Source organism: Eleutherodactylus coqui, chromosome 6 (genome assembly GCF_035609145.1).
Source record: "Eleutherodactylus coqui strain aEleCoq1 chromosome 6, aEleCoq1.hap1, whole genome shotgun sequence".
Taxonomy (NCBI): domain Eukaryota; kingdom Metazoa; phylum Chordata; class Amphibia; order Anura; family Eleutherodactylidae; genus Eleutherodactylus; species Eleutherodactylus coqui.
In genome coordinates, this window is record NC_089842.1 from 142676341 (window position 1) to 142701705 (window position 25365).

Below are 25365 nucleotides of genomic sequence, written 5' to 3' on the forward strand. Positions count from 1 at the left end.
CTGCTGGTCATCACGTACCTTCCACCTCTTATATACTTACCATTACATTTTCTAGCTGTCACCTCATCACTAATAGGTGCTTCAATCACTTGGTTAGGTTGTTCCTTAACTTCTACTACATAAGAACAACTATACTCTTTCGAGGGGTTAGAAACTTTAAAAGTCACTTGTGGAGAACTTTCCTTAACAGGCAAATCTGTTATCAGCACCCTTCCTGAATACAGATGAAAGCGCTTAACGCTGCACCCCTCTGGAGGGTCTGGGGCTCTGCAGGTTATTTGAAGCTTAGTGTCTTCTGAATTATCTTGCACACATGAGATATTCGGTTTCTGTGGATCTGCAAGAGATAAAGGGTTCTTGAGATATAATATGTATATCTGATCAGCATCAATCTGGAAATAATGAAGACAAACAAGAAAATCCCTTTAGTTTAGTAATTTATGGATTTGAAATCCTCATTATGTGATAAAACCATGCTGGATAAGCGGGAAGGTTATATGATATTCCAGCACTAGGCAGCTCCATAGTCAGTGCTTCTGGGGGACCTTCACACAGGACGGAGTATTCTGCAGCAGCGTTGTGGACTATACCCTCCTGCGGAATATTCAGCCCCAAAATCTGCACTGCTAAGGAGTGAATTTTGGTGCAAAACTGAAAATAGCAGAATCCTGCAGACAATTCTGCATCAAAATTGGCAGTTAGTGCAAATTTTAGTGCGGAATTCAGGGACAGCATATTCCACAATACTGATGAGGAAAATTCTGTCCTGTGTGAAAGGTCCTTTGGTCAGTGACTTCATAGCAGCTCGTAAAGATCACAAAACATGTAATACAACCCCAGTGCTGATATTGGTGGGCACTGCCAGGCTGATGATAAAACCCCTGGCATATACACATCAATGCTAGAGTTTACCACAATGCACCAGGGTCTCCATTGTGATCCTTTTAACCACTGGTCAGCGGGAAAGAACATAGTACAGTGTATTTTTACAGTAGTTCAACATATTTGTTTATCTGGCACTTAAGCAGACATAATGCATGTCTAAAGGTGCACTTACACTGCAAAGATGATTACACAAAAGATGGCTTTTGAGCGATCATTTTGCATAAACTACTACTTGGTACTAATGCCTATTAGTATCAAGTAGTAGCATGTGAGTTGTAATCAGAGAATAGACTTCCCGCTGTTCCTTGATTACATTCTCTTTGTTCTGCTGTGGGGGCTGACCGCTGAGAACAGCTGATACAATGTAATCAGCTCTCCCCTGGCAGAGCACAGCATGCGGTCCTGCTTATCAGATGTTCTGCTGAATGATTGTTTTCAGGCAGAACTGAAAACCATTGTTCGGCAGAAAACTGAACGATGGGTACATTTAGAAACAATAATTATCGCTCAAAAGATGGATTTTGAGCGAATTTGAAGCTATAATTGTTGTGTCTAAATGGGCCTTAAAGGAGATGTCCCGCGCCGAAACGGGTTTTTTTTTTTTTAAACCCCCCCCCCGTTCGGCGCGAGACAACCCCGATGCAGGGGTTAAAAAAACCACCCGCACAGCGCTTACCTGAATCCCGGCGGTCCGGCGTCTTCATACTCACCTGCTGAAGATGGCCGCCGGGATCCTCTGTCTTCGTGGACCGCAGCTCTTCTGTGCGGTCCACTGCCGATTCCAGCCTCCTGATTGGCTGGAATCGGCACGTGACGGGGCGGAGCTACACGGAGCCGCTCTCTGGCACGAGCGGCTCCATAGAAGACTGCTGAAGACCCGGACTGCGCAAGCGCGGCTAATTTGGCCATCGGAGGCCAAAAATTAGTCGGCACCATGGAGACGAGGACGCTAGCAACGGAGCAGGTAAGTATAAAACTTTTTATAACTTCTGTATGGCTCATAATTAATGCACAATGTATATTACAAAGTGCATTATTATGGCCATACAGAAGTGTATAGACCCACTTGCTGCCTCGGGACAACCCCTTTAAGGAATTAATTATGACAGTAGATTTGGATGGAATGCATAGGATGTCTTCATTTTCTAATACAAAATAACTATTACTTTGCATGAAGCTTTGAAGTTGTGACAAGAATTGTCTATATATGACATTGAACTGAGGAATCCTTTCCCAGAACACCCAGACCAGGAGTGCAGTACAATATTTTTGTACACAAAAAGCTCCCCAATATCCAAACGTATTGAGTTTTATTTTTTAATAATAGAAAGGAATGGACAGGATTATAGATGAGCGAGTATACTCGGTAAAGGCAATTGCTCGAGCGAGCATTGCCTTTATCGAGTACCTGCCCGCTTGAGATGAAACGTTCAGGTGCCAGCGGCGGGCAGGGAGCTGCGAGGAGAGCGGGGAGGAACGAAGGGGAGATCTCTCCCTCCCTCTCTCCCCCCCCCCCGCTCCCTCCTGCTGACAGCTGCTACTCACCGCTCCCCCGCGCCGGCACCCGAACGTTTCATCTTGAGCGGGCAGGTACTCGATAAAGGCAATGCTCGCTCGAGCAATTGCCTTTACCGAGTATACTCGCTCATCTCTAGACAGCATCCAACTCTACAGCTTTTTAAGTTGACTATGCTATTCTGTCTGGGTAAGGGCTTAAACAGATGACCGTGTTTTTGGAATATTTTGCAGTCATCAAAATCACGCCTGCAAAACGTGACAAAGCAAAGACATTGATTTCAGTTGCTTAGTTTTCAGAGCCATGCTTCTTGCGCGATATTCCTACATGCGAGAACAATAGGCCTTGTCCTATCTTTCTTGCACATAGTTTTTATATGTGCGAGAAACTATAGATCTGACCCTATCTTCCTGCTTTTCTTTTCTGCGAGCAATAGCATTTTTTTAATTAAACAGTTAAAAAAAAAGACTTTGTACTGGTAGCAGTGAACGTATTTCCGCATGCGCTTGTCTGAAGAAGCCCTAAATGCCGGGAAAGAAAGGAATCCAGGACAAACATAGAACAAAATCGTCTGATGCATGGAAGCCTCTGGTTCCATCTACATTCTGTTTTTGGCAATTTAGAAGGCACCCTAGGAGGACACACAGGTCGCACACTGAAATGCAGTCTCAGCTGTATGGTAACAATGTGATGTAAACCCAGCATAACTCTGTCTGATAAAAAGAATCTCCGCTCCTAGCCGAACACCGGTGACTCTGCTGTATTTTGGCCACTGCGTCCATATAATGGAAGACTGTCCTAGTCTGCCTGCGGGTCTCCTGAGCTGAACTCCAACCATCATAGGAATGTACAATGCTCGGAGTTTGTGTCAGGAGACCCGCCAGATCAGTCCAGGATGCACTTCTGTATTACAGACACAATGAAGGCCAAAATACGTCAGTGTGTCACTGGCCTAATCATCTCACAGGACTATGGTAAAACTACAACCCCCAGCATGCCTGGAATATGTGGAACTGTCAGGACATACTGGAAGTTGTAGTTCTATCAAAATCTCAACAGATGACGGACCTACAGGTTGTTAGAACTACAACTCCCAGCATGCCCTGACAGTTGCAGACCAAGGGCATGCTGAGGGTTGTCGTGGGTTCAACTCGCCCACCACCAGCAGGATTTTACCCACTAATCATCCCTCCTCTACTGGCATTATGCCCCAATACGTGATACTGGAGGTGAAGGAGCTCCGCTCTTACCTTCACTGCAGACTGCCCATGTATTACATGATAAGGACCTGCCATGGTCATGTGACTGCGATATAATCGTAGATCCTTCATCCACTGTACCTAACTGCACTGAGGAGGTGGTGAGGGGTGGGACATGGCTCCTGCTGCCTGGGAATGCGGGACAATTTCCCAAAACTGGGATTGCCCTGCCGAATCCTGGACGGTTGGGAGGCCCATTAGTTTAGTAGTGATAGACATGAAAGGGTTAATAAATGTATTTCAGCCAAATCTACTTTCTGTGTATTCTCTGTAAGGGCTTTTTTCTCAGAATGTTGTGTTCCCAGCAGACTTTTTTCACTTGAACTCATCTTTCTGTTATACTTGTTATATTTCAGGCCGGTCACAACTCTAACACTGGATACTGATTACTACATACGGCGTCACGTGTGCATTATAACATGTACTCACCTATTACTTGTAATGTAAGGGGATCACTCGGCCCACTCCACCCGGCATTAGAAAACTGTCTACAGCTATAAGCAGAATTGTCCTGCACATCTGTTACAGTAAAGTCATATGCATTCACATCTGTGGCTTCGGAATCTGAATATTTATTGTTTGTTCTTTCTAGACGAAATGTTCCCTGATTATAAGGACCTGAACACCTGATTGTTACATCGTCTCCCTTCTTCACTACTTTACTGGGAAAGGCTCGAATTTCTGCTTTATTTCCTGCCAAAAACAAAAAAGTGATGTTATTGTAGAGAAATGTTATTTATGTCTTCTTCTCCATTACATAAATTACTTAACCCCTTAGTGACACGGAATATTTCAGGTTTTCAGGATGGAGCATTTTGTGCATCACCACATTCTGATAGCCATAACTTTTCTTCTCCCCCCACTGTAGTTGTATGGGTCACCAGGATTATGTCACAAAGGTGAAGGATGTATAATTACAGTATGCACTTTTGAACAATAAACGCCTGCGCTGTAGAAAGAAATCCATTTTTGAGATATAACATATCAAGAGCCATGAAAAAAGCCAGATTCATACAGCCGTATTTGTGCAGTGTATTGCACGTGCAATACACATTGGCTAGAACCCAGTTCAAATTCTGGTTGCGCACAAATCAGCTCACAATCAATAAGATTTTATGCTTATATGCATGTGCAACTGCAAAAAAATGCCCACACCCGCAATATGAAGGTGAAAGCACATTTCGGAAGCGTGAACATATGGTGTGTTTGCATGGCCAAATTGCACTTACGTGTGATTCCGGCCAAAGTAATAGAAGAATCACAGTGGAACAATTTTCAGTGGAAACAGAATGTAACCCTCTCAGTGCTGGAAAGGTGGCATGGGCTAGTCACACAGCAGTGAAGCAATGAGCACAATTAGAAATTTAAGGATTATACTACCTTATGGGCCCAGCCTCAATGGCGAGCCCTATTACCACACCACTAACACTTAGTAATTTTTTTTGTGTTGAGTGGGAGAGAAAAACAGAAAACCTGCAACTGCTTTTTGGAATTGTTTGTACTGTATTTTATGGGTCATTACAATCATATTGATACCAAATATGTATTTTTTATGGCTTACTTATTTTACACTTAAGTCATTAATACTTTTCTACATTCTTAGTAAACTTGAACTTTTTTTAGTAATACATTGCAATTGCAATGTATTATTCTTATTAATATAACACTGACCAGAAGTCCCTCTGTCAAACCCTTTAGGTGCCGAAGTCACTATGTTTGCTACAGTTGTGCTACTGCTATCACTGTTCTTCACATTTAAAGCTGGATATCAACTATATTATAGCTGACACCCACTGATGGGGCACCATCACTGAACCATAAAAGGATGGCAGTTCATAGAAATGATCTGCTTACACCACAGGGTAGGAAGCGGTTATAGGGGGTGTCCAATGATAAAACATTTAATTACAAAATATTATTATTATTCATTTTAAAATTGCTTCTGTGTCTAAATATTGCTGTTATATACTTGTTATGGTGCCTCCTGGTGGTCTTTTGATTGGGTGGTGGAGTGGTTCTTCCTATTGTGCAGGCCAGCCAGCAAGAACCAGTGTACTAGAAATAGCTTCTTCTCACCAGTGTTGGACTCAATTAGTAGAATTTGTGATGATGAGATAAAAATAAAACCAGAGAGCGTCAATGACAAGGGTACTGGTGTATCTTGTCTCTACCTGAAGTATGGGTGGAGACATGCATCAGTGACAGGGAAATCCTTGGTGACACCCCCACATGTGGATTGGCTTCTGCAAACACCTCCGTACATGTCTCGCCCATCCCCCTGCCCCTCAGTGGTGCTGTCCGTAGTACGTTTTCCCCCGAGCTCCCTTTCCTCCCCTGTCACAGGCTGTGGCCAGCGCTACATTTGTACATTGCAGCGCCACTGCTGTTAGTGTCCCCGGCTGTGCGAGGGTATCAGTGCCGGACCCGCTAGGAACAACTTCACTTACAGCCCGGGCATCCCTTCCCTAGCTCTGCTGCTGTGACTCTCTCCCTGGGCGTGCAAGGGTGTGAGTTGCTACGCTCTGAGCCTGGGAATCCTGCTGTAACCCTATCCCTAACACTAACCCTCACCCTAACCCTCAAAAGGCAATTTTTCAACAAAAACAACATCACCCTGTGGCATTATCCCTGAGGAGTTCTACTGAATCCAACTTTTTTCTTGAATCTGTAATATGTTTGCTTGACTGGTGTATCTTGTCTCTACCTGAAGTATGGGTGGAGACATGCATCAGTGACAGGGAAATCCTTGGTGACACCCCCATATGTGGATTGGCTTCTGCAAACACCTCCGTACATGTCTCGCCCATCCCCCTGCCCCTCAGTGGTGCTGTCCGTAGTACGTTTTCCCCCGAGCTCCCTTTGCCCCCCTGTCAGAGGCTGTGGCCAGCGCTACATTTGTACATTGCAGCGCCACTGCTGTTAGTGTCCCCGGCTGTGCGAGGGTATCAGTGCCGGACCCGCTAGGAACAACTTCACTTACAGCCCGGGCATCCCTTCCCTAGCTCTGCTGCTGTGACTCTCTCCCTGGGCGTGTAAGGGTGTGAGTTGCTACGCTCTGAGCCTGGGAATCCTGCTGTAACCCTATCCCTAACACTAACCCTCACCCTAACCCTCAAAAGGCAATTTTTCAACAAAAACAACATCACCCTGTGGCATTATCCCTGAGGAGTTCTACTGAATCCAACTTTTTTCTTGAATCTGTAATATGTTTGCTTGACTCTTCAGCAATTAAAAATTGATATTCAAAATGTGTAAAAAAGATCTGTACTCACCCCAAGCTAAATGTAATGCAGGTAACAGAATATCTGGAAGTTAAGATACATTCAGTTAAAACCAAGACAAAACAATGTTGCTATTAAAGGGGTTGTAGGTTTTCACTAAAAAGTACAATAATGAGCCGGCATATACCCACCTCTCACCGCTCCTGTTGCGTCCCATGGTGACTTACTGTCCTTTGCTTCTTCGGTTATTTATAGGCTGCAGGCCCACCCACTTTAAGGGATGTCACACGCACTGCAGCCAATGACAGAGCTTCTGTAAACAGGCTGGAGGGAGTCTGTAAATGTGACCTCAGAGGGGAGATCTAGAGTGGCAGCGTAGAGCACAGCAGGAGCGGGGAGAGGGGAGTACATGCTGGTTGGTTAATTTACTGCATGTAGAAGGAGTTAGTCAAATCCTACAACTCGAATAACCCTTTTAAAATGAATGAAATAATAATAAATTAAATTGTTTTGTGACCATAGTGGTACATTCATATATACAGGTTTTCGTGCAGTTTCCTGCAGTATCAACAAAACCACAAGAAAGACACGTCGTTCAGGATCTACTGACATTATTATCATTTATTATAAAGCGTGATTACTAGAGATGAGCGAGCACCAGAATGCTCGGGTGCTCGTTACTCGAGACGAACTTTTCGCAATGCTCGAGGGTTCGTTTTGAGTAACGAACCCCATTGAAGTCAATGGGCGACCCGAGCATTTTTGTATATCGCCGATGCTCGCTAAGATTTTCATTTGTGAAAATCTGGGAAATTCAAGAAAGTGATGGGAACGACACAAAAAAAGGATAGGGCAGGCGAGGGGCTACATGTTGGGCTGCATCTCAAGTTCCCAGGTCCCACTATTAAGTCACAATAGCGGCAAGAGTGGGCCTCCCCCCTCCCAACAATTTTTACTTCTGAAAAACCCTCATTAGCAAGGCATACTTTCGCAAAGCACCACACTACCTCCAACAAAGCACAATCACTGCCTGCATGACACTCCGCTGCCACTTCTGGGTTACATGCTGCCCAACCCCCCCCCCCCCCCCTGCACGACCCAGTGTCCACAGCGCACACCAAAGTGTCCCTACGCAGCCTTCAGCTGCCCTCATGCCACACCACCCTCATGTCTATTTATAAGAGCGTCTGCCATGAGGAGGAAACGCAGGCACACACTGCAGAGGGTTGGCACCGCCAGGCAGCGAACCTCTTTAAAAGGGGTGGGGCGATAGCCCACAATGCTGTACAGAAGCAATGAGAAATCCAATCCTTTGCCACCTCCATCAGGAGCTGCACACGTGGGCATAGCAATGGGGAACCCATGTGCCACACACTATTCATTCTGTCAAGCTGTCTGCATGCCCCAGTCAGACCGGGGTTTTTTATAAATAGTCACAGGCAGGTACAACTCCGCAATGGGAATTCCGTGTGCACCCACAGCATGGGTGGCTCCCTGGAACCCACCGGCTGTACATAAATGTATCCCATTGCAGTGCCCTGGACAGCAGAGCTAACGTCCGATTAAATGCAGGTGGGCTTCGGCCCACACTGCATGCCCCAACCTGACCGGGGTTTTTAATTCATAGACACAGGCAGGTACAAATCCCCAATGTGAAGTCCCTGTGGACCCACAGCATGGGTGGCTCCCTGGAACCCACCGGCGGTACATAAATAAATCCCATTGCAGTGCCCAGCACAGCTGAGGTAACGTCAGGTTTAATGCAGGTGGGCTTCGGCCCACACTGCATGCCCCAGTCAGACTGGGGTTCTTTAGAAGTGGACACATGCAGTTACAACTCCGTGTGGACCAACAGCATGGGTGGCTCCCTGGAACCCACCGGCGGTACATAAATAAATCCCATTGCAGTGCCCAGCACAGCTGAGGTAAGTCAGGTTTAATGCAGGTGGGCTTCGGCCCACACTGCATGCCCCAGTCAGACTGGGGTTCTTAAGAAGGAGACACATGCAGTTACAACTCCGTGTGGACCGACAGCATGGGTGGGTCCCAGGAAGCCACCGGAGGTACATAAATATATCCCATTGCAGTGCCCAGCACAGCTGAGGTAACGTCAGGTTTAATGCAGGTGGGCTTCGGCCCACACTGCATGCCCCAGTCAGACTGGGGTTCTTTAGAAGTGGACACATGCAGTTACAACTCCGTGTGGACCAACAGCATGGGTGGCTCCCTGGAACCCACCGGCGGTACATAAATAAATCCCATTGCAGTGCCCAGCACAGCTGAGGTAAGTCAGGTTTAATGCAGGTGGGCTTCGGCCCACACTGCATGCCCCAGTCAGACTGGGGTTCTTTAGAAGGAGACACATGCAGTTACAACTCCGTGTGGACCGACAGCATGGGTGGGTCCCAGGAAGCCACCGGAGGTACATAAATATATCCCATTGCAGTGCCCAGCACAGCTGAAGTAACGTCAGGTTTAATGCAGGTGGGCTTCGGCCCACACTGCATGCCCCAGTCAGACTGGGGTTCTTTAGAAGTGGACACATGCAGTTACAACTCCGTGTGGACCGACAGCATAGGTGGGTCCCAGGAAGCCACCGGCGGTACATAAATATATCCCATTACAGTGCCCAGCACAGCTGAGGTAACGTCCGATAAAATGCAGGTGGGCTTCAGCCCACACTGCATGCCCCAACCTGACCAGGGTTTTTAATTCATAGACACAGGCAGGTACAAATCCCCAATGTGAAGTCCCTGTGGACCCACAGCATGGGTGGCTCACTGGAACCCACCGGCGGTACATAAATATATCCCATTGCAGTGCCCAGCACAGCTGAGGTAACGTCAGGTTTAATGCAGGTGGGCTTCGGCCCACACTGCATGCCCCAGTCAGACTGGGGTTCTTTATAAGTAGACACATGCAGTTACAACTCTGTGTGGACCGACAGCATGGGTGGATCCCAGGAAGCCACCGGCGGCACATAAATATATCCCATTGCAGTGCCCAGCACAGCTGAGATAACGTCAGGTTTAATGCAGGTGGCCTTCGGCCCACACTGCATGCCCCAGTCAGACTGGGGTGCTTTAGAAGTGGACACATGCAGTTACAACTCCGTGTGGACCGACAGCATGTGTCTCCCTAGAACCCACCGGCGGTACATAAATATATCCCATTGCAGTGCCCAGCACAGCTGAGGTAACGTCAGGTTTAATGCAGGTGGGCTTCGGCCCACACTGCATGCCCCAGTCAGACTGGGGTTCTTTATAAGTAGACACATGCAGTTACAATTCCGTGTGGACCGACAGCATGGGTGGGTCCCAGGAAGCCACCGGCGGTACATAAATATATCCCATTGCAGTGCCCAGCACAGCTGAGGTAACGTCAGGTTTAATGCAGGTGAGCTTCGGCCCACACTGCATGCTCCAGTCAGACTGGGGTTCTTTAGAAGTGCACAAATGCAGTTACAACTCGGTGTGGACCGACAGCATGGGTGGGTCCCAGGAAGCCAACAGCGGTACATAAATATTTCCCATTGCAGTGCCCAGCATAGCTGAGGTAACGTCAGGTTTAATGCAGATGGGCTTCGGCCCACACTGCATGCCCCAGTCAGACTGGGGTTCTTTATAAGTAGACACATGCAGTTACAACTCCGTGTGGACCGACAGCATGGGTGGGTCCCAGGAAGCCACCAGCGGTACATAAAAATATCCCATTGCAGTGCCCAGCACAGCTGAGGTAACATCTGATGAAATGCAGGTGGGCGTCGGCCCCTACTGCATGCCCCAACCTGACCCGGGTTTTTAATTCATAGACACAGGCAGGTACAAAAACCCCAATGTGAAGTCCCTGTGGATCCACAGCATGGGTGGCTCCCTGGAACCCACCGGCGGTACATAAATAAATCCCATTGCATCGCCCAGCACAGCTGAGGTAACGTCAGGTTTAATGCAGGTGGGCTTCGGCCCACACTGCATGCCCCAGTCAGACTGGGGTTCTTTATAAGTAGACAAATGCAGTTACAACTCCGTGTGGACCGACAGCATGGGTGGGTCCTAGGAAGCCATCGGCGGTACATAAATATATCCCATTGCAGTGCCCAGCACAGCTGAGGTAACGTCAGGTTTAATGCAGGTGGGCTTCGGCCCACACTGCATGCCCCAGTCAGACTGGGGTTCTTTAGAAGTGGACACATGCAGTTACAACTCCGTGTGGACCAACAGCATGGGTGGCTCCCTGGAACCCACCGGCGGTACATAAATAAATCCCATTGCAGTGCCCAGCAGAGCTGAGGTAACGTCAGGTTTAATGCAGGTGGGCTTCGGCCCACACTGCATGCCCCAGTCAGACTGGGGTTCTTTAGAAGGAGACACATGCAGTTACAACTCCGTGTGGACCGACAGCATGGGTGGGTCCCAGGAAGCCACCGGCGGTACGTAAATATATCCCATTGCAGTGCCAAGCACAGCTGAGGTAACGTCCAATAAAATGCAGGTGGGCTTCGGCCCCCACTGCATGCCCCAACCTGACCGGGGTTTTTAATTCATAGACACAGGCAGATACAAATCCCCAATGTGAAGTCCCTGTGGACCCACAGCATGGGTGGCTCCCTGGAACCCACCGGCGGTACATAAATAAATCCCATTGCAGTGCCCAGCACAGCTGAGGTAACGTCATGTTTAATGCAGGTGGGCTTCGGCCCACACTGCATGCCCCAATCAGACTGGGGTTCTTTAGAATTGGACACATGCAGTTACAACTCCGTGTGGACCGACAGCATGGGTGGCTCCCTGGAACCCACCGGCGGTACATAAATAAATCCCATTGCAGTGCCCAGCACAGCTGAGGTAACGTCAGGTTTAATGCAGGTGGGCTTCGGCCCACACTGCATGCCCCAGTCAGACTGGGGTTCTTTATAATTGGACACATGCAGTTACAACTCCGTGTGGACCGACAGCATGGGTGGGTCCCTGGAAGCCACCGGCGGTACATAAATATATCCCATTGCAGTGCCCAGCACAGCTGAGGTAACGTCAGGTTTAATGCAGGTGGCCTTCGGCCCACACTGCATGCCCCAGTCAGACTGGGGTTCTTTAGAATTGGACACATGCAGTTACAACTCCGTGTGGACCAACAGCATGGGTGGCTCCCTGGAACCCACCGACGGTACATAAATAAATCCCATTGCAGTGCCCAGCACAGCTGAGGTAACGTCAGGTTTAATGCAGGTGGGCTTCGGCCCACACTGCATGCCCCAGTCAGACTGGGGTTCTTTAGAAGTGGACACATGCAGTTACAACTCCGTGTGGAGGGACAGCATGGGTGGCTCCCTGGAACCCACCGGCGGTACATAAATAAATCCCATTGCAGTGCCCAGCACAGCTGAGGTAACGTCAGGTTTAATGCAGGTGGGCTTCGGCCCACACTGCATGCCCCAGTCAGACTGGGGTTTTTTATAAGTAGACACATGCAGTTACAACTCCGTGTGGACCGACAGCATGGGTGGCTCCCTGGAAGCCACCGGCGCTACATAAATATATCCCATTGCAGTGGCCAGCACAGCTGAGGTAATGTCAGGTTTAATGCAGGTGGGCTTCGGCCCACACTGCATGCCCCAGTCAGACTGGGGTTCTTTAGAAGGAGACACATGCAGTTACAACTCCGTGTGGACCGACAGCATGGGTGGGTCCCAGGAAGCCACCGGCGGTACGTAAATATATCCCATTGCAGTGCCAAGCACAGCTGAGGTAACGTCCAATAAAATGCAGGTGGGCTTCGGCCCCCACTGCATGCCCCAACCTGACCGGGGTTTTTAATTCATAGACACAGGCAGATACAAATCCCCAATGTGAAGTCCCTGTGGACCCACAGCATGGGTGGCTCCCTGGAACCCACCGGCGGTACATAAATAAATCCCATTGCAGTGCCCAGCACAGCTGAGGTAACGTCATGTTTAATGCAGGTGGGCTTCGGCCCACACTGCATGCCCCAATCAGACTGGGGTTCTTTAGAATTGGACACATGCAGTTACAACTCCGTGTGGACCGACAGCATGGGTGGCTCCCTGGAACCCACCGGCGGTACATAAATAAATCCCATTGCAGTGCCCAGCACAGCTGAGGTAACGTCAGGTTTAATGCAGGTGGGCTTCGGCCCACACTGCATGCCCCAGTCAGACTGGGGTTCTTTATAATTGGACACATGCAGTTACAACTCCGTGTGGACCGACAGCATGGGTGGGTCCCTGGAAGCCACCGGCGGTACATAAATATATCCCATTGCAGTGCCCAGCACAGCTGAGGTAACGTCAGGTTTAATGCAGGTGGGCTTCGGCCCACACTGCATGCCCCAGTCAGACTGGGGTTCTTTAGAATTGGACACATGCAGTTACAACTCCGTGTGGACCAACAGCATGGGTGGCTCCCTGGAACCCACCGGCGGTACATAAATAAATCCCATTGCAGTGCCCAGCACAGCTGAGGTAACGTCAGGTTTAATGCAGGTGGGCTTCGGCCCACACTGCATGCCCCAGTCAGACTGGGGTTCTTTAGAAGTGGACACATGCAGTTACAACTCCGTGTGGAGGGACAGCATGGGTGGCTCCCTGGAATCCACCGGCGGTACATAAATAAATCCCATTGCAGTGCCCAGCACAGCTGAGGTAACGTCAGGTTTAATGCAGGTGGGCTTCGGCCCACACTGCATGCCCCAGTCAGACTGGGGTTTTTTATAAGTAGACACATGCAGTTACAACTCCGTGTGGACCGACAGCATGGGTGGCTCCCTGGAAGCCACCGGCGCTACATAAATATATCCCATTGCAGTGGCCAGCACAGCTGAGGTAATGTCAGGTTTAATGCAGGTGGGCTAAAAATTACTAGGATCACACTGTAGGTGAGGGCCCAAAAAAATTGGTGTACCAACAGTACTAATGTACCTCAGAAAAATTGGCCATGCCCAACCAAGAGGGCAGGTGAAACCCATTAATCGCTTTGGTTAATGTGGGTTTATTTATAACTAGGCCTGTAGGCAGCCCAGTTAAAAAAAAAATTGGTTCAGGTGCAAGTTTCAACGCTTTAATGAGAATTGAAACGCATAAACATTGTTTACAAAAGTTATATGACTGAGCCTTGTGGGCCTAAGAAAAATTGCCCGTTCGGCGTGATTACGGGAGATTTCAGGAGGAGGAGCAGGAGGAGGAGGATGAATATAATACACAGATTGATGAAGCTAAAAGGTCCCCGTTTTTTATGGTGATAGAGAACGATGCTTCCATCCGCAGGTGCAGCCTACGTATTGTTTAGGTATCGCTGCTCTCCGCTGGTGGAGAAGAGAAGTCTGGGGAAATCCAGGCTTTGTTCATCTTTATGATTGTAAGCCTGTCGGCACTGTTGACAGGCGGGTACGCTTATCCGTGATGATTCCCCCAGCCGCACTAAACACCCTCTCTGACAAGACGCTAGCCGCAGGACAAGCAAGCACCTCCAGGGCATACAGCGCGAGTTCAGGCCACGTGTCCAGCTTCGAAACCCAGTAGTTGTAGGGGGCAGAGGCGTCACGGAGGACGGTCGTGCGATTGGCTACGTACTCCCTCACCATCCTTTTACAGTGCTCCCGCCGACTCAGCCTTGACTGGGGAGCGGTGACACAGTCTTGCTGGGGAGCCATAAAGCTGTCAAAGGCCTTGGAGAGTGTTCCCCTGCCTGTGCTGTACATGCTGCCTGATCTCCGCGCCTCCCCTGCTACCTGGCCCTCGGAACTGCGCCTTCTGCCACTAGCGCTGTCAGATGGGAATTTTACCATCAGTTTGTCCGCCAGGGTCTTGTGGTATAGCATCACTCTCGAACCCCTTTCCTCTTCGGGTATGAGAGTGGAAAGGTTCTCCTTATAGCGTGGGTCGAGCAGTGTGTACACCCAGTAATCCGTCGTGGCCAGAATGCGTGTAACGCGAGGGTCACGAGTAAGGCATCCTAACATGAAGTCAGCCATGTGTGCCAGGGTACCTGTACGCAACACATGGCTGTCCTCACTAGGAAGATCACTTTCAGGATCCTCCTCTTCCTCCTCCTCCTCAGGCCATACACGCTAAAAGGATGACAGGCAAGCAGCATGGGTTCCCTCAGCAGTGGGCCAAGCTGTCTCTTTCCCCTCCTCCTCATGCTCCCCCCCCTCCTCCTCCTCCTCCTCAACGCGCTGAGATATAGACATGAGGGTGCTCTGACTATCCAGCGACATACTGTCTTCCCCCGCCTCCGTTTCTGAGCGCAAAACATCTGCGTTTATGCTTTGCAGGGAACTTTTCAAGAGGCGTAGCAGAGGAATGGTGACGCTAATGATTGCAGCATCCCCGCTCACCATCTGGGTAGACTCCTCAAAGTTTCCAAGGACCTGGCAGATGTCTGCCAACCAGGCCCACTCTTCTGTAAAGAAATGAGGAGGCGGACTCCCACTACGCCGCCCATGTTGGAGTTGGTATTCCACTATAGCTCTACGCTGCTCATAGAGCCTGGCCAACATGTGGAGCGTAGAGTTCCACCGTGTGGGCACATCGCACAGCAGTCGGTGCACTGGCATATTAAACCGATGTTGCAGAGTGCGCAGGGTGGCAGCGTCCGTCTTGGACTTGCGGAAATGTGCGCTGAGTCGGCGCACCTTTCCGAGAAGGTCTGACAAGCGTGGGTAGCTTTTCAGAAAGCGCTGAACCACCAAATTAAAGACGTGGGCCAGGCATGGCACGTGCGTGAGGCTGCCGAGCTGCAGAGCTGCCACCAGTTTACGGCCGTTGTCACACACGACCATGCCCGGTTGGAGGCTCAGCGGCGAAAGCCAGCGGTCGTTCTGCTCTGTCAGACCCTGCAACAGTTCGTGGGCCGTGTGCCTCTTCTCTCCTAAGCTGAGTAGTTTCAGCACGGCCTGCTGACGCTTGCCCACCGCTGTGCTGCCACGCCGCGTGATACTGACTGCTGGCGACGTGCTGCTGCTGACACATCTTGATTGCGAGACAGAGGTTGCGTAGGAGGAGGAGGAGGATGATGGTTTAGTGGAGGAAGCATACAGCGCCGCAGATACCAGCACCGAGCTGGGGCCCGCAATTTTGGGGGTGGGTAGGACGTGAGCGGTCCCAGGCTCTGACTCGGTCCCAGCCTCCACTAAATTCACCCAATGTGCCGTCAGGGAGATATAGTGGCCCTGTCCGCCTGTGCTTGTCCACGTGTCCGTTGTTAAGTGGACCTTGGCAGTAACCTCGTTGGTGAGGGCGCGTACAATGTTGCGGGAGACGTGGTCGTGCAGGGCTGGGACGGCACATCGGGAAAAGTAGAGGCGACTGGGAACCGATTAGCGCGGGGCCGCCAGCGCCATCATGTTTTTGAAAGCCTCCGTTTCCACAAGCCTATACGGCAGCATCTCCAGACTGATCAATTTCATCAATGTGCACGTTTAACGCTTGAGCATGCAGGTGCGTGGCGGCGTACTTGCGCTTGCGCTCAAACAGTTGCGCTAGCGACGGCTGGACGCTGCGCTGAGAGACATTGCTGGATGGGGCCGAGGACAGCGGAGGTGAGGGTGTGGGTGCAGGCCGGGAGACGGTCGTGCCTGTGTCCTGAGAGGGGGGTTGGATCTCAGTGGCAGGTTGGGGCACAGAGGGAGAGGCAGTGGTGCAAACCGGAGGCGGTGAACGGCCTTCGTCCCACCTTGTGGGGTGCTTGGCCATCATATGTCTGCGCATGTTGGTGATGGTGAGGCTGGTGGTGGTGGCTCCACGGCTGATCTTGGCGCGACAAACCTTGCACACCACAGTTCGTCGGTCGTCTGCACTCTCAGTGAAAAACTGCCACACCTTTGAGCACGTCGGCCTCTGCAGGGTGGCATGGCGCGAGGGGGCGCTTTGGGAAACAGTTGGTGGATTATTCGGTCTGGCCCTGCCTCTACCCCTGGCCACCGCACTGCCTCTTCCAACCTGCCCTGCGGCTGCACTTGCCTCCCCCTCTGAAGACCTGTCCTCGGTAGGCTTAGCAAACCAGGTGGGGTCAGTCACCTCATCGTCCAGCTGCTCTTCCTCCGAATCCTCTGTGCGCTCCTCCCTGGGACTTACTGAAATTACTACTACCTGAATGATAGACAACTGTGTCTCATCTTCATCGTTCTCCTCACCCACTGAAAGCTCTTGAGACAGTTGCCGGAAGTCCCCAGCCTCATCCCCCGGACCCCGGGAACTTTCCAAGGGTTGGGCATCGGTCACGACAAACTCCTCCGGTGGGAGAGGATTCGGAACCATTGCTGCCCATTCTGGGCAGGGGCCCGAGAACAGTTCCTGGGAGTCTGCCTGCTCCTCAGAATGTGTCATTGTAATGGAGTGAGGAGGCTGGGAGGTAGGAGGAGCAGCAGCCAGAGGATTCAGAGTTTCAGCAGTGGACGGCGTAGAAGTCTGGGTGGTCGATAGATTGCTGGATGCACTTTCTGCCATCCACGACAGGACCTGCTTACACTGCTCATTTTCTAATAAAGGTCTACCGCGTGGACCCATTAATTGTGAGATGAATCTGGGGACCCCAGAAACTTGCCTCTCTCCTAATCCCGCAGCAGTCGGCTGCGATACACCTGGACCAGGAGCTCGGCCTGTGCCCACACCCCTACCCCTCAGCATGGTGTATTACGAGTAGAGCAGAAACAGAACGCTGTAATTAAATGTGCCGCTTATTGGCCTGTGGTTGGAGGCTGACTTCGCTTACGGAATGCACAGCAGAGCCAGGAAAGAATTTTGCGCAAGCCTGTAGTGATACATAGGTGCGTATGACTGAGCTAGTGGAATTCACAGCGCAGAAGCAGTCAAGTGTCCAAAGGCCACTAGTAGGCCTTAAGTATTTTGCTTCTATTTTTTTAAATGCTGAGCTGATACAGCAGACAGATACTGTAGGCAGCGTATATTATGTATACTGTTTCCCTCTGGCGGGATGACGGCGGTGATGTAACGGGCACAGCAGAGCCAGGAAACAATTTTGCGCACGCCTGTAGTGAGACGTAGGTGCATATGACTCAGCTAGTGGAATTCACAGCGCAGAAGCAGTCAAGTGGCCAAAGGCCACTAGTAGGCCTTAAGTATTTTGCTTCTATTTATTTAAATGCTGAGCTGATACAGCAGACAGATACTGTAGGCAGCGTATATTATGTATACTGTTTCCCTCTGGCGGGATGACGGCGGTGATGTAACGGGCAATGCAGAGCCAGGAAACAATTTTGCGCACGCCTGTAGTGAGACGTAGGTGCATATGACTCAGCTAGTGGAATTCACAGCGCAGAAGCAGTCAAGTGGCCAAAGGCCACTAGTAGGCCTTAAGTATTTTGCTTCTATTTTTTAAATGCTGAGCTGATACAGCAGACAGATACTGTAGGCAGCGTATATTATGTATACTGTTTCCCTCTGGCGCTTTGACGGCGGTGATGTAACGGAGACAGCAGAGCCAGGAAACTATTTTGCGCAAGCCTGCTGTAACACTTAGCTGCGTATTAATTAGGACTACTACCCCCAGCAGACACGCAGTACACTGAAGACGGTCACAGTCAGCCCAAATATAGTATTTTTCCCCAATTTGTTTGAAAAAGCCCACTGCCTATATAGCCTGTATATCTCTTTCACCTTTCCCACTGTCCCTGCCTCACCAGTACTGGCCCTATACTATGTAAAATTACTGCAGACTGAGGACGCAATGCTCTGCACGCCCGATATATACAAAAAAAAATAAAATTGTGCAACATTGCTAAAAGCAGCCTCAACAGTACTGCACACGGTCAGATGTGGCCCTAAGAAGGACCGTTGGGGTTCTTGAAGCCTAAAATAACACCTAACACTCTCCCTATAGCAGCAGCAGCATCAGCAGCACTGTCCCTGATCTCTGTCAGAATGCACCTGTGGCGAGCCGCGGGAGGGGCAGATTTATATACTCGGGTGACATCTGATCTCGCCAGCCACTCACTGCAGGGGGGTGGTATAGAGCTTGAACGTTGCAGGGGGAAGTTGTAATGCTTTCCCTGTCTTTCTATTGGCCAGAAAAGCGCGCTAACGTCTCAGAGATGAAAGTGAAAGTAACTCGAACATCGCGTGGTACTCGCCTCTAGTAACGAGCATCTCGAACACCCTAATACTCGAACGAGCATCAAGCTCGGACGAGTACGCTCGCTCATCTCTAGTGATTACCTTGAGGGCGAGCACCCACTGGCGTTTGCGTTTTCCGCGGGAAAAAAACGCAGCGTTTTCGCGGCGTTTCCCGCGATTTTTCCGCGCATTTTTCACGGCGTTTTCGCGGCTTTTCCATTAATTTCCATTGACTTTCATGGGTGCATTAGGAGAAAAATAAGGACACATATGCAACTGACAGTTCCTATGTTAAAAACGCAAACGCAACGCAAAAAAAACGCCAGTGGACAGGAACACATGTTATCTCTATGCCTGTGCAGGAAAAACGTAAAAACGCAAAACGCAGGTAAAAAAACGCCAGTGGGTGCTCGCCCTGAGGCCCATTTACACTGGATGATTATCGTTAAAATTTCGCTAATTGGCGATCGTTTTAGTGATAATCGGTGCGTGTAAATGGGCGCGGGGCACCCGCATTTCGGGCACTTTTTGGTGATCTTTAAAATCAAGCTAACTTGATTTTAGCAATCAGTTTTATCAGATGTTCTCCCCGGGAGTGTGTGTGTGTGTGTGTGTGTGTGTGTGTGTGTGTGGGGGGGGGGGGGGGGGGTTTGCTGATAGCATTGTTTCCACCTTGGAGAACAAAGGATCTGAGCGCAGATAATAGCCTGGGGCTATTAGCCTGCACTCAGTGAAGGTTTCATTTACATACATAGTTGGCATTTAAGAAGCTGAGAAGCTACTTGAATACCAATTATTTTTTATGCAAAATAATCGCTCACAGCTGTCAGTCAAACTGTCCTTTGAGTGATCTTTGAGCGATTCTCTGCTCCTGTAAATGGGCCTTTACACAGCACTGTACATGATGCACACAGAGGGGTGCATGTACATAACCCCAAATATCAGCTTATTAAATAACAGGCTAATAGAGGAAGGGACCTGTCCATAATAGATTACTATCTAAGAGGGAAAAGGGGAAGGAATCCGGGATCCCAACTAGATAGATAGATAGATAGATACAATAGAAACTTTTCTGCAGTTCAGTCTAATGTTTGAAGCTGAAGGACATTGTGCGGATTATTGTAATTATCATTCTACAGTTCTCATTAAAAGTTGCTCATAGACATATCACATATAATCTGGGGTTGTACACTAATGGCTCATTCACACAGCCATGATTTTCACGCATATTACGCCTGCGATGCACAGTCGTGTCACACGCGGTGAATGGAGTCAATGAAAGTAAAAGGACTTTCATTGATCTATTCACATTAGCGTGCAAACACTGCGTGTAGATATTTGCAAGTAAAAGATTGCAGCATGCTCTATTTCTCTGCGAGCCATCTTCTTTTCCATGGGTAGCTTATGCAAGCCTGTCCATATGCAATACATTGCGAACGGGTGACGCTACATATGCAACCTGGCTATAAAACAGAGAGGGCAATTAGAAAGAAAAGACTATGCTGTCATGCGCAGTACACTCGCTGTCATACGTGGTCTCTGCTGGCTCACACAGACCAGAAAACGCTGCGGGACTCTCTCAGTGTTTTTCACATATGGTCGTGTGAATGAGGCCTATTTTAAGGTACTTTTACATGAAAGGACTGACTCCGTGATTATCACTTCTGTATTTGTACACTGGAGCGATAGTCCATTAGAGAATGCAGGTGGAGCGCGCTGGAGATCTCTTCTGGCTGCCCCAAATTCACTGCAAAGAGGCAGTCCCTCAAACATTGAATGGCTCCTGTGTACCCTGAGCAAGAAGCCGCTCAGTAAATGGAAAGACCAGCAAATACTGAGTGACTTCTTACTGTCTAAGGCCATATGTACAAGGGCCAATAGTCACCCATAATCACTCGTTTGAGTGCTTATTGAGGCGACTATCGACACATGTAAAGGGACCTTTATTTGCCAAAAAAATAAATTATAGATTCTTATCACAATTTTTAAAGAATGCAGAACTAAATACTTAAAAGGGTTGTCTGAGTTATAGAATTTCTGTATAAGCAGCTCCCTATGGTCTAACACAGTGATTTCCAACCTGGGTGCCACGGCTTCAAGCCTGGCAATCACTCAGCTTTTCAATGTATTTACTGTTTAAAAAAAATTACTTTGATTTACCACTTCCCACTGGACTTCCTAGCAAAACTAGTTGTGGTGGGGGGAGGTGTGTGTGGCCTCATAGCCTGGTACCTTGGTTCCTCTGATATTCAGAGGAGCATGGGAGTAGAGGAGAAGGGAGGTGCCTAGGTGCATACACTGCTGTCCATGAGTCACACGGCAGCACCATACTGATCACAGGCGCTTAGAACTTCTAGGTGCAGGATGGTGTGTTGTCAGTGTAGCCATAAGTGCGCCCCCGCTCTGTCGGTAGTTTTACTAGGAAGTCTGGAGAGGAAGGGGTTAAATCAAAACTCAAAAGAAAAAAATATTTGGTCAAAAATATGAAAAAAATAAACATTACTTGGGGATGATGTCAGGCCAGGGACACAGAGGAACCACCATTAGGGTACATTCAGACATAGATTCTTTTGCTGCAGACCTGCACAAAAATCAGCAGCAAAAACGGCACCGTTTGCCTGGAAAACGCCTTTAAGCTGGGTCCAAACAGGGTGGATTTGCTGCAGAATTTCCATGCAGATCCTCTGCATGAAAATTGTGTGGCATTTCAGTAGCAATGAAGTGAAAGAGATTCTGAAAATTTTGTCCACAAGCTGCGGAAAAAATCTGCACAAAACCCGTGTGGAATTGAATTCTGCAGCATATCAGTTTGATCACCGTTTACGCTGCGGAATTAACCTCTTCTCAATGAGGGGGTAAATAGCACAAAAAAAAATTACACAATAAAAACTCCCATGGTGCGGGTTTTGAGCCAGACTTTCCTCTGCTGATCAGCTGCAGAAAGTCCGCTGCGAACATTCAGCAGCAAATCAGCCCCGTATGGACGCAGCCTGGATATGTTTTCACATAGTGGAAATGCTGTGGATCTTCCTTAGGGGTCACACTCACTTGCAATAGCGTTTTTGCGAGAGAAAAAAATCGCAGTGATATTGCAGGTGCGAACGTGCGTTTTTTTTTGTGCGATTGCGATGCGTTTTTATTCTTTGAAAACTTGCATCGCATGGTAGGAGTATTTAATGCCTCTCTTACGTTTATTTTATGGTCTTGCTTTTGTCCAAACTTCCTCCGCACTGCTGACGTACTGCTGTTTCCTTGTAAAAGCCCGTCCTTCCCATTAGTCACTATTCCACACAGAAAACATAGCACCATTGCCTCGCATTCTCGCACGCGTTATGCTTTTTGCGATATTACAGCATTCCATTGACTTACATGGGCGAGAAGAAAATAGAACATCGCAAAGAAATATTACCATAGCATGCGAGAAAAAAACGCAACCTCGCAGACGTGAAAACATCGCAAATGAGCACAGCTACATGAGACTCAATGCATTTCAATGTCATACAAAAAAACGCAGCCTCGCAACATCGCAAAAACGCTATGGCAAGTGAGTGTGAGCCCTAAGTCTAAAATGTCCTGGGAAATCAGCAGCATTTCCACAAAGATAAAATGCGCACCATCAGTGAAGATTTTGACTTAAAATCAGCTGCGCTTCTGCCGCTGATTTCAGAAGATACTGCGCTCCCCCTCACCTCCAAAGTCTTTGTGCTCTCAGCACCTCCTTAACCGGGCACCTGGTGGCTTCTAGTGAGCGCAGCGCCGCTGGTCAGGTGATAAGGAAGTGGCCAGCGGCGTTGTGTGCAACAGAGCCTCCAAGTGCCTGGAATATAGGAGGTATAATCATAAGCTGTGATAAGCCACACCCCTGACCATACCCTCTTTTTCCCAGGGATGCCCTAAGGCTAAAAAGTTTGGGAAACACTGCTCTAACCTAAGAAATAAGCATATACTCACCTCAGACCCTCTCCTGCTGTGACACACATTGCTGCACTGCGTCTCCCATCGGACGTCACTGTTACAGGCGTCCCCAGCCTGTTTACGGGACATCACAGGCACTGCAGCCAATAATAGATCTTAGTGTTCGATCGCTGAGCTCTGTTATTGGCTAAAGTGCCTGTGAGAACCTGTAAACCAGGCGGGACTGCAGCCTATAAACAAGCGGACCGAGCATGGGCATGGGGCACAGCGGGAGCGGGGAGAGGTGAGTATATGCTTATTTGTTTTGTTAGAGCATGGGGAGCTGCTTTAAATGACAAATTGAGAACAACTACATTTGTACTGTACTTTCAGAATCATAATTGTACGGCTCAGCCCAGACACACATTAGTACGACAGCAGAGACATAACATATAATACATCTAACAGTCTATACAATCTCTATGCTGCTCCTTCTACTGTGTGAAGATTGTTTTAGCCTTCAATAAGATAAGCTTCTACTTACAGGCAAAGATAGTGAGGGGATGTGAAGACATGGCAACATTCATCTCCTGCATACAGACACCAGAGAAAGGTTTAAGATATCAATGCGGAATGAGGGAAGTTCTTCACACTAAAAAAAAAAAACGAAAAAAAAAAAACTTCCTGTTTTTGTTTTTTGTCATTTTGTGACACTCTTACAAAATGTCCAACTTCTATTAACCCCTTCCTGCTGCAGGCCTTTTTAGTTTATTTTGTTTTCTTTCTTCTATCCCACTGCAGCATCTGAGCCAAAGTGAGGGAGACCACGAGGTTTCGCAAAAGGTTTGTCACGGGTGGCTCTATGGTCTTGTCTGACAGTGGGGCAAAAAATGCTCTATTCGGGGGTTATGCAGTGACCCAGGGAACGTACCATAGTACGCTTACAGGAAGGCCTGTTTTGTCACTTGTGACACCAGTACTCCGAATGGTCCCTCAGGATGGAATGCCGATGAAATAATTGAGACAAGTCCAATAGCTTGGGAAAGCAATCTGAGTGTATGCAGATTTACTGAAGCTGGTATTTAGCAAAACAGTTGAATATACAATTTCCATAACAGTACTTGAAATGGTAAAAGAAGGTGCAGCAGTATGCAGTAGATTAAACATGGTGTGTAACAGCAATATTGACTTGCTTAAGAACTAATTTGAATACTCTCCCTAATACTTTCTTCACAAATATTCACTGTGTGTATCCCCTAAAATATAACTTTTAATAAATAATGTGTTTAAAATCGTATTGGTGCCTTACAAATACAAAGACAAACAAAACAAACAAATGGCGGAACGAAAGTTCCACACTAGGAGAGAACCAAGCTAATATGAAGGTCGCCCCTAAATAAATTCAATCTTGGTCAATGCCCTGTTTCATAGATAAGGGACAAAAGTGATGGCTCATCAGATATTGATCAGAGAACACCGATCAATAATCATGGTCAGTTCTCATACGAAATTGGTTCAAAACTGATTCAAAACTGGTTCAACGCGTTTCTGTCATATACAGACTCATCAGGAACCTTGATAAAGTATAAGCGTCAACTGATGACATAGGTATAATGACCCTTCGAGCTTCAAGTGCCCTTATTGTATATGGTCTAATGACCCGTGATGCTTCTAGTGCCCTAGATGTTAGATAGTGCTGTCGAGTGTCCGGAAAAAGGTGTGCGCCTAAGTCAAAAGATGGGGGCCTATATACCAAAAATAGGTCACCCGTATGACTCGGAGCCAGCACCCTAAACCTCCCTCCTACTGGAAAGGTCTGGGGTAATTTTAAGAATTACTAATCCACCCAGGACTAATCTAAACCCAACAAGGCTCCCAACAGGCAACGATAGTGGCTGTGGCGCCAATTGCTGGAAGTGCCGAGTTGAAAAATGGGGTATATTACGGAGACAATATCCGGTCCAATACCGAGCTCCAATAATTCATGGTAAACCTTGAATTACCTCAATATAATATAAGGGGATATACCCCAGTTCAGTTAGGATAAGAGAGATAGATTAAAGTGGGAAGAGAAGGACAGGACAGCATCTCCAGTCTTGATGGTAGACTGGAGGGAAATGTGGTAACAAGGAGGTTGTGTGTCTTAAATGAGGCGAATAGGCTACCGCCCCCTTGGGGGGTTTGTCCTAATTATCCAATGGAGGATTGCAAATGATGAAGCCCGCCCCCTTACAAAGATGGGAGGGACTCTATGATTCGGAGTGCCAGCAATCAATTAGAGAACGGCCCCTAGTAGACCCTTATAGAAAAGTTGATAATATCGGACAGGTCTGTGGACCATTTATAGGTAAATACTGTACCTGTCCGCCACACCGATTGCTTGCGGTGCAGGAAAACAGAGTGGAAGACAGCCACGAGTAGCATCATCACATACACACGTCACCGCGTAATGACGCCTGGAGGAGGGTCCAAACCATGGTGACGCGGGTCAATAGAGGCGGA

At 48.5% G+C, this 25365-nt stretch overlaps 1 protein-coding gene across 2 annotated transcripts in view; it reads right to left on the reverse strand.

The window, feature by feature from the left end:
- The window catches only part of LOC136631483 (leukocyte immunoglobulin-like receptor subfamily B member 4), a 61247-nt gene extending 37735 nt beyond the window's left edge, over nt 1-23512 (reverse strand). For both annotated transcript variants that reach the window (XM_066605783.1, XM_066605782.1), the window contains exons 1-4: nt 23408-23512; nt 6933-6965; nt 4090-4353; nt 41-337 (exon numbers count right to left, since the gene is read on the reverse strand). In XM_066605783.1, coding sequence (XP_066461880.1) covers nt 41-337; nt 4090-4353; nt 6933-6965; nt 23408-23459 — 646 coding nt within the window. In that variant the 5' untranslated portion in view covers nt 23460-23512. The remainder of the gene's footprint in view (nt 1-40; nt 338-4089; nt 4354-6932; nt 6966-23407) is intronic.
- Between the last annotated feature and the right edge of the window lie 1853 nt (nt 23513-25365).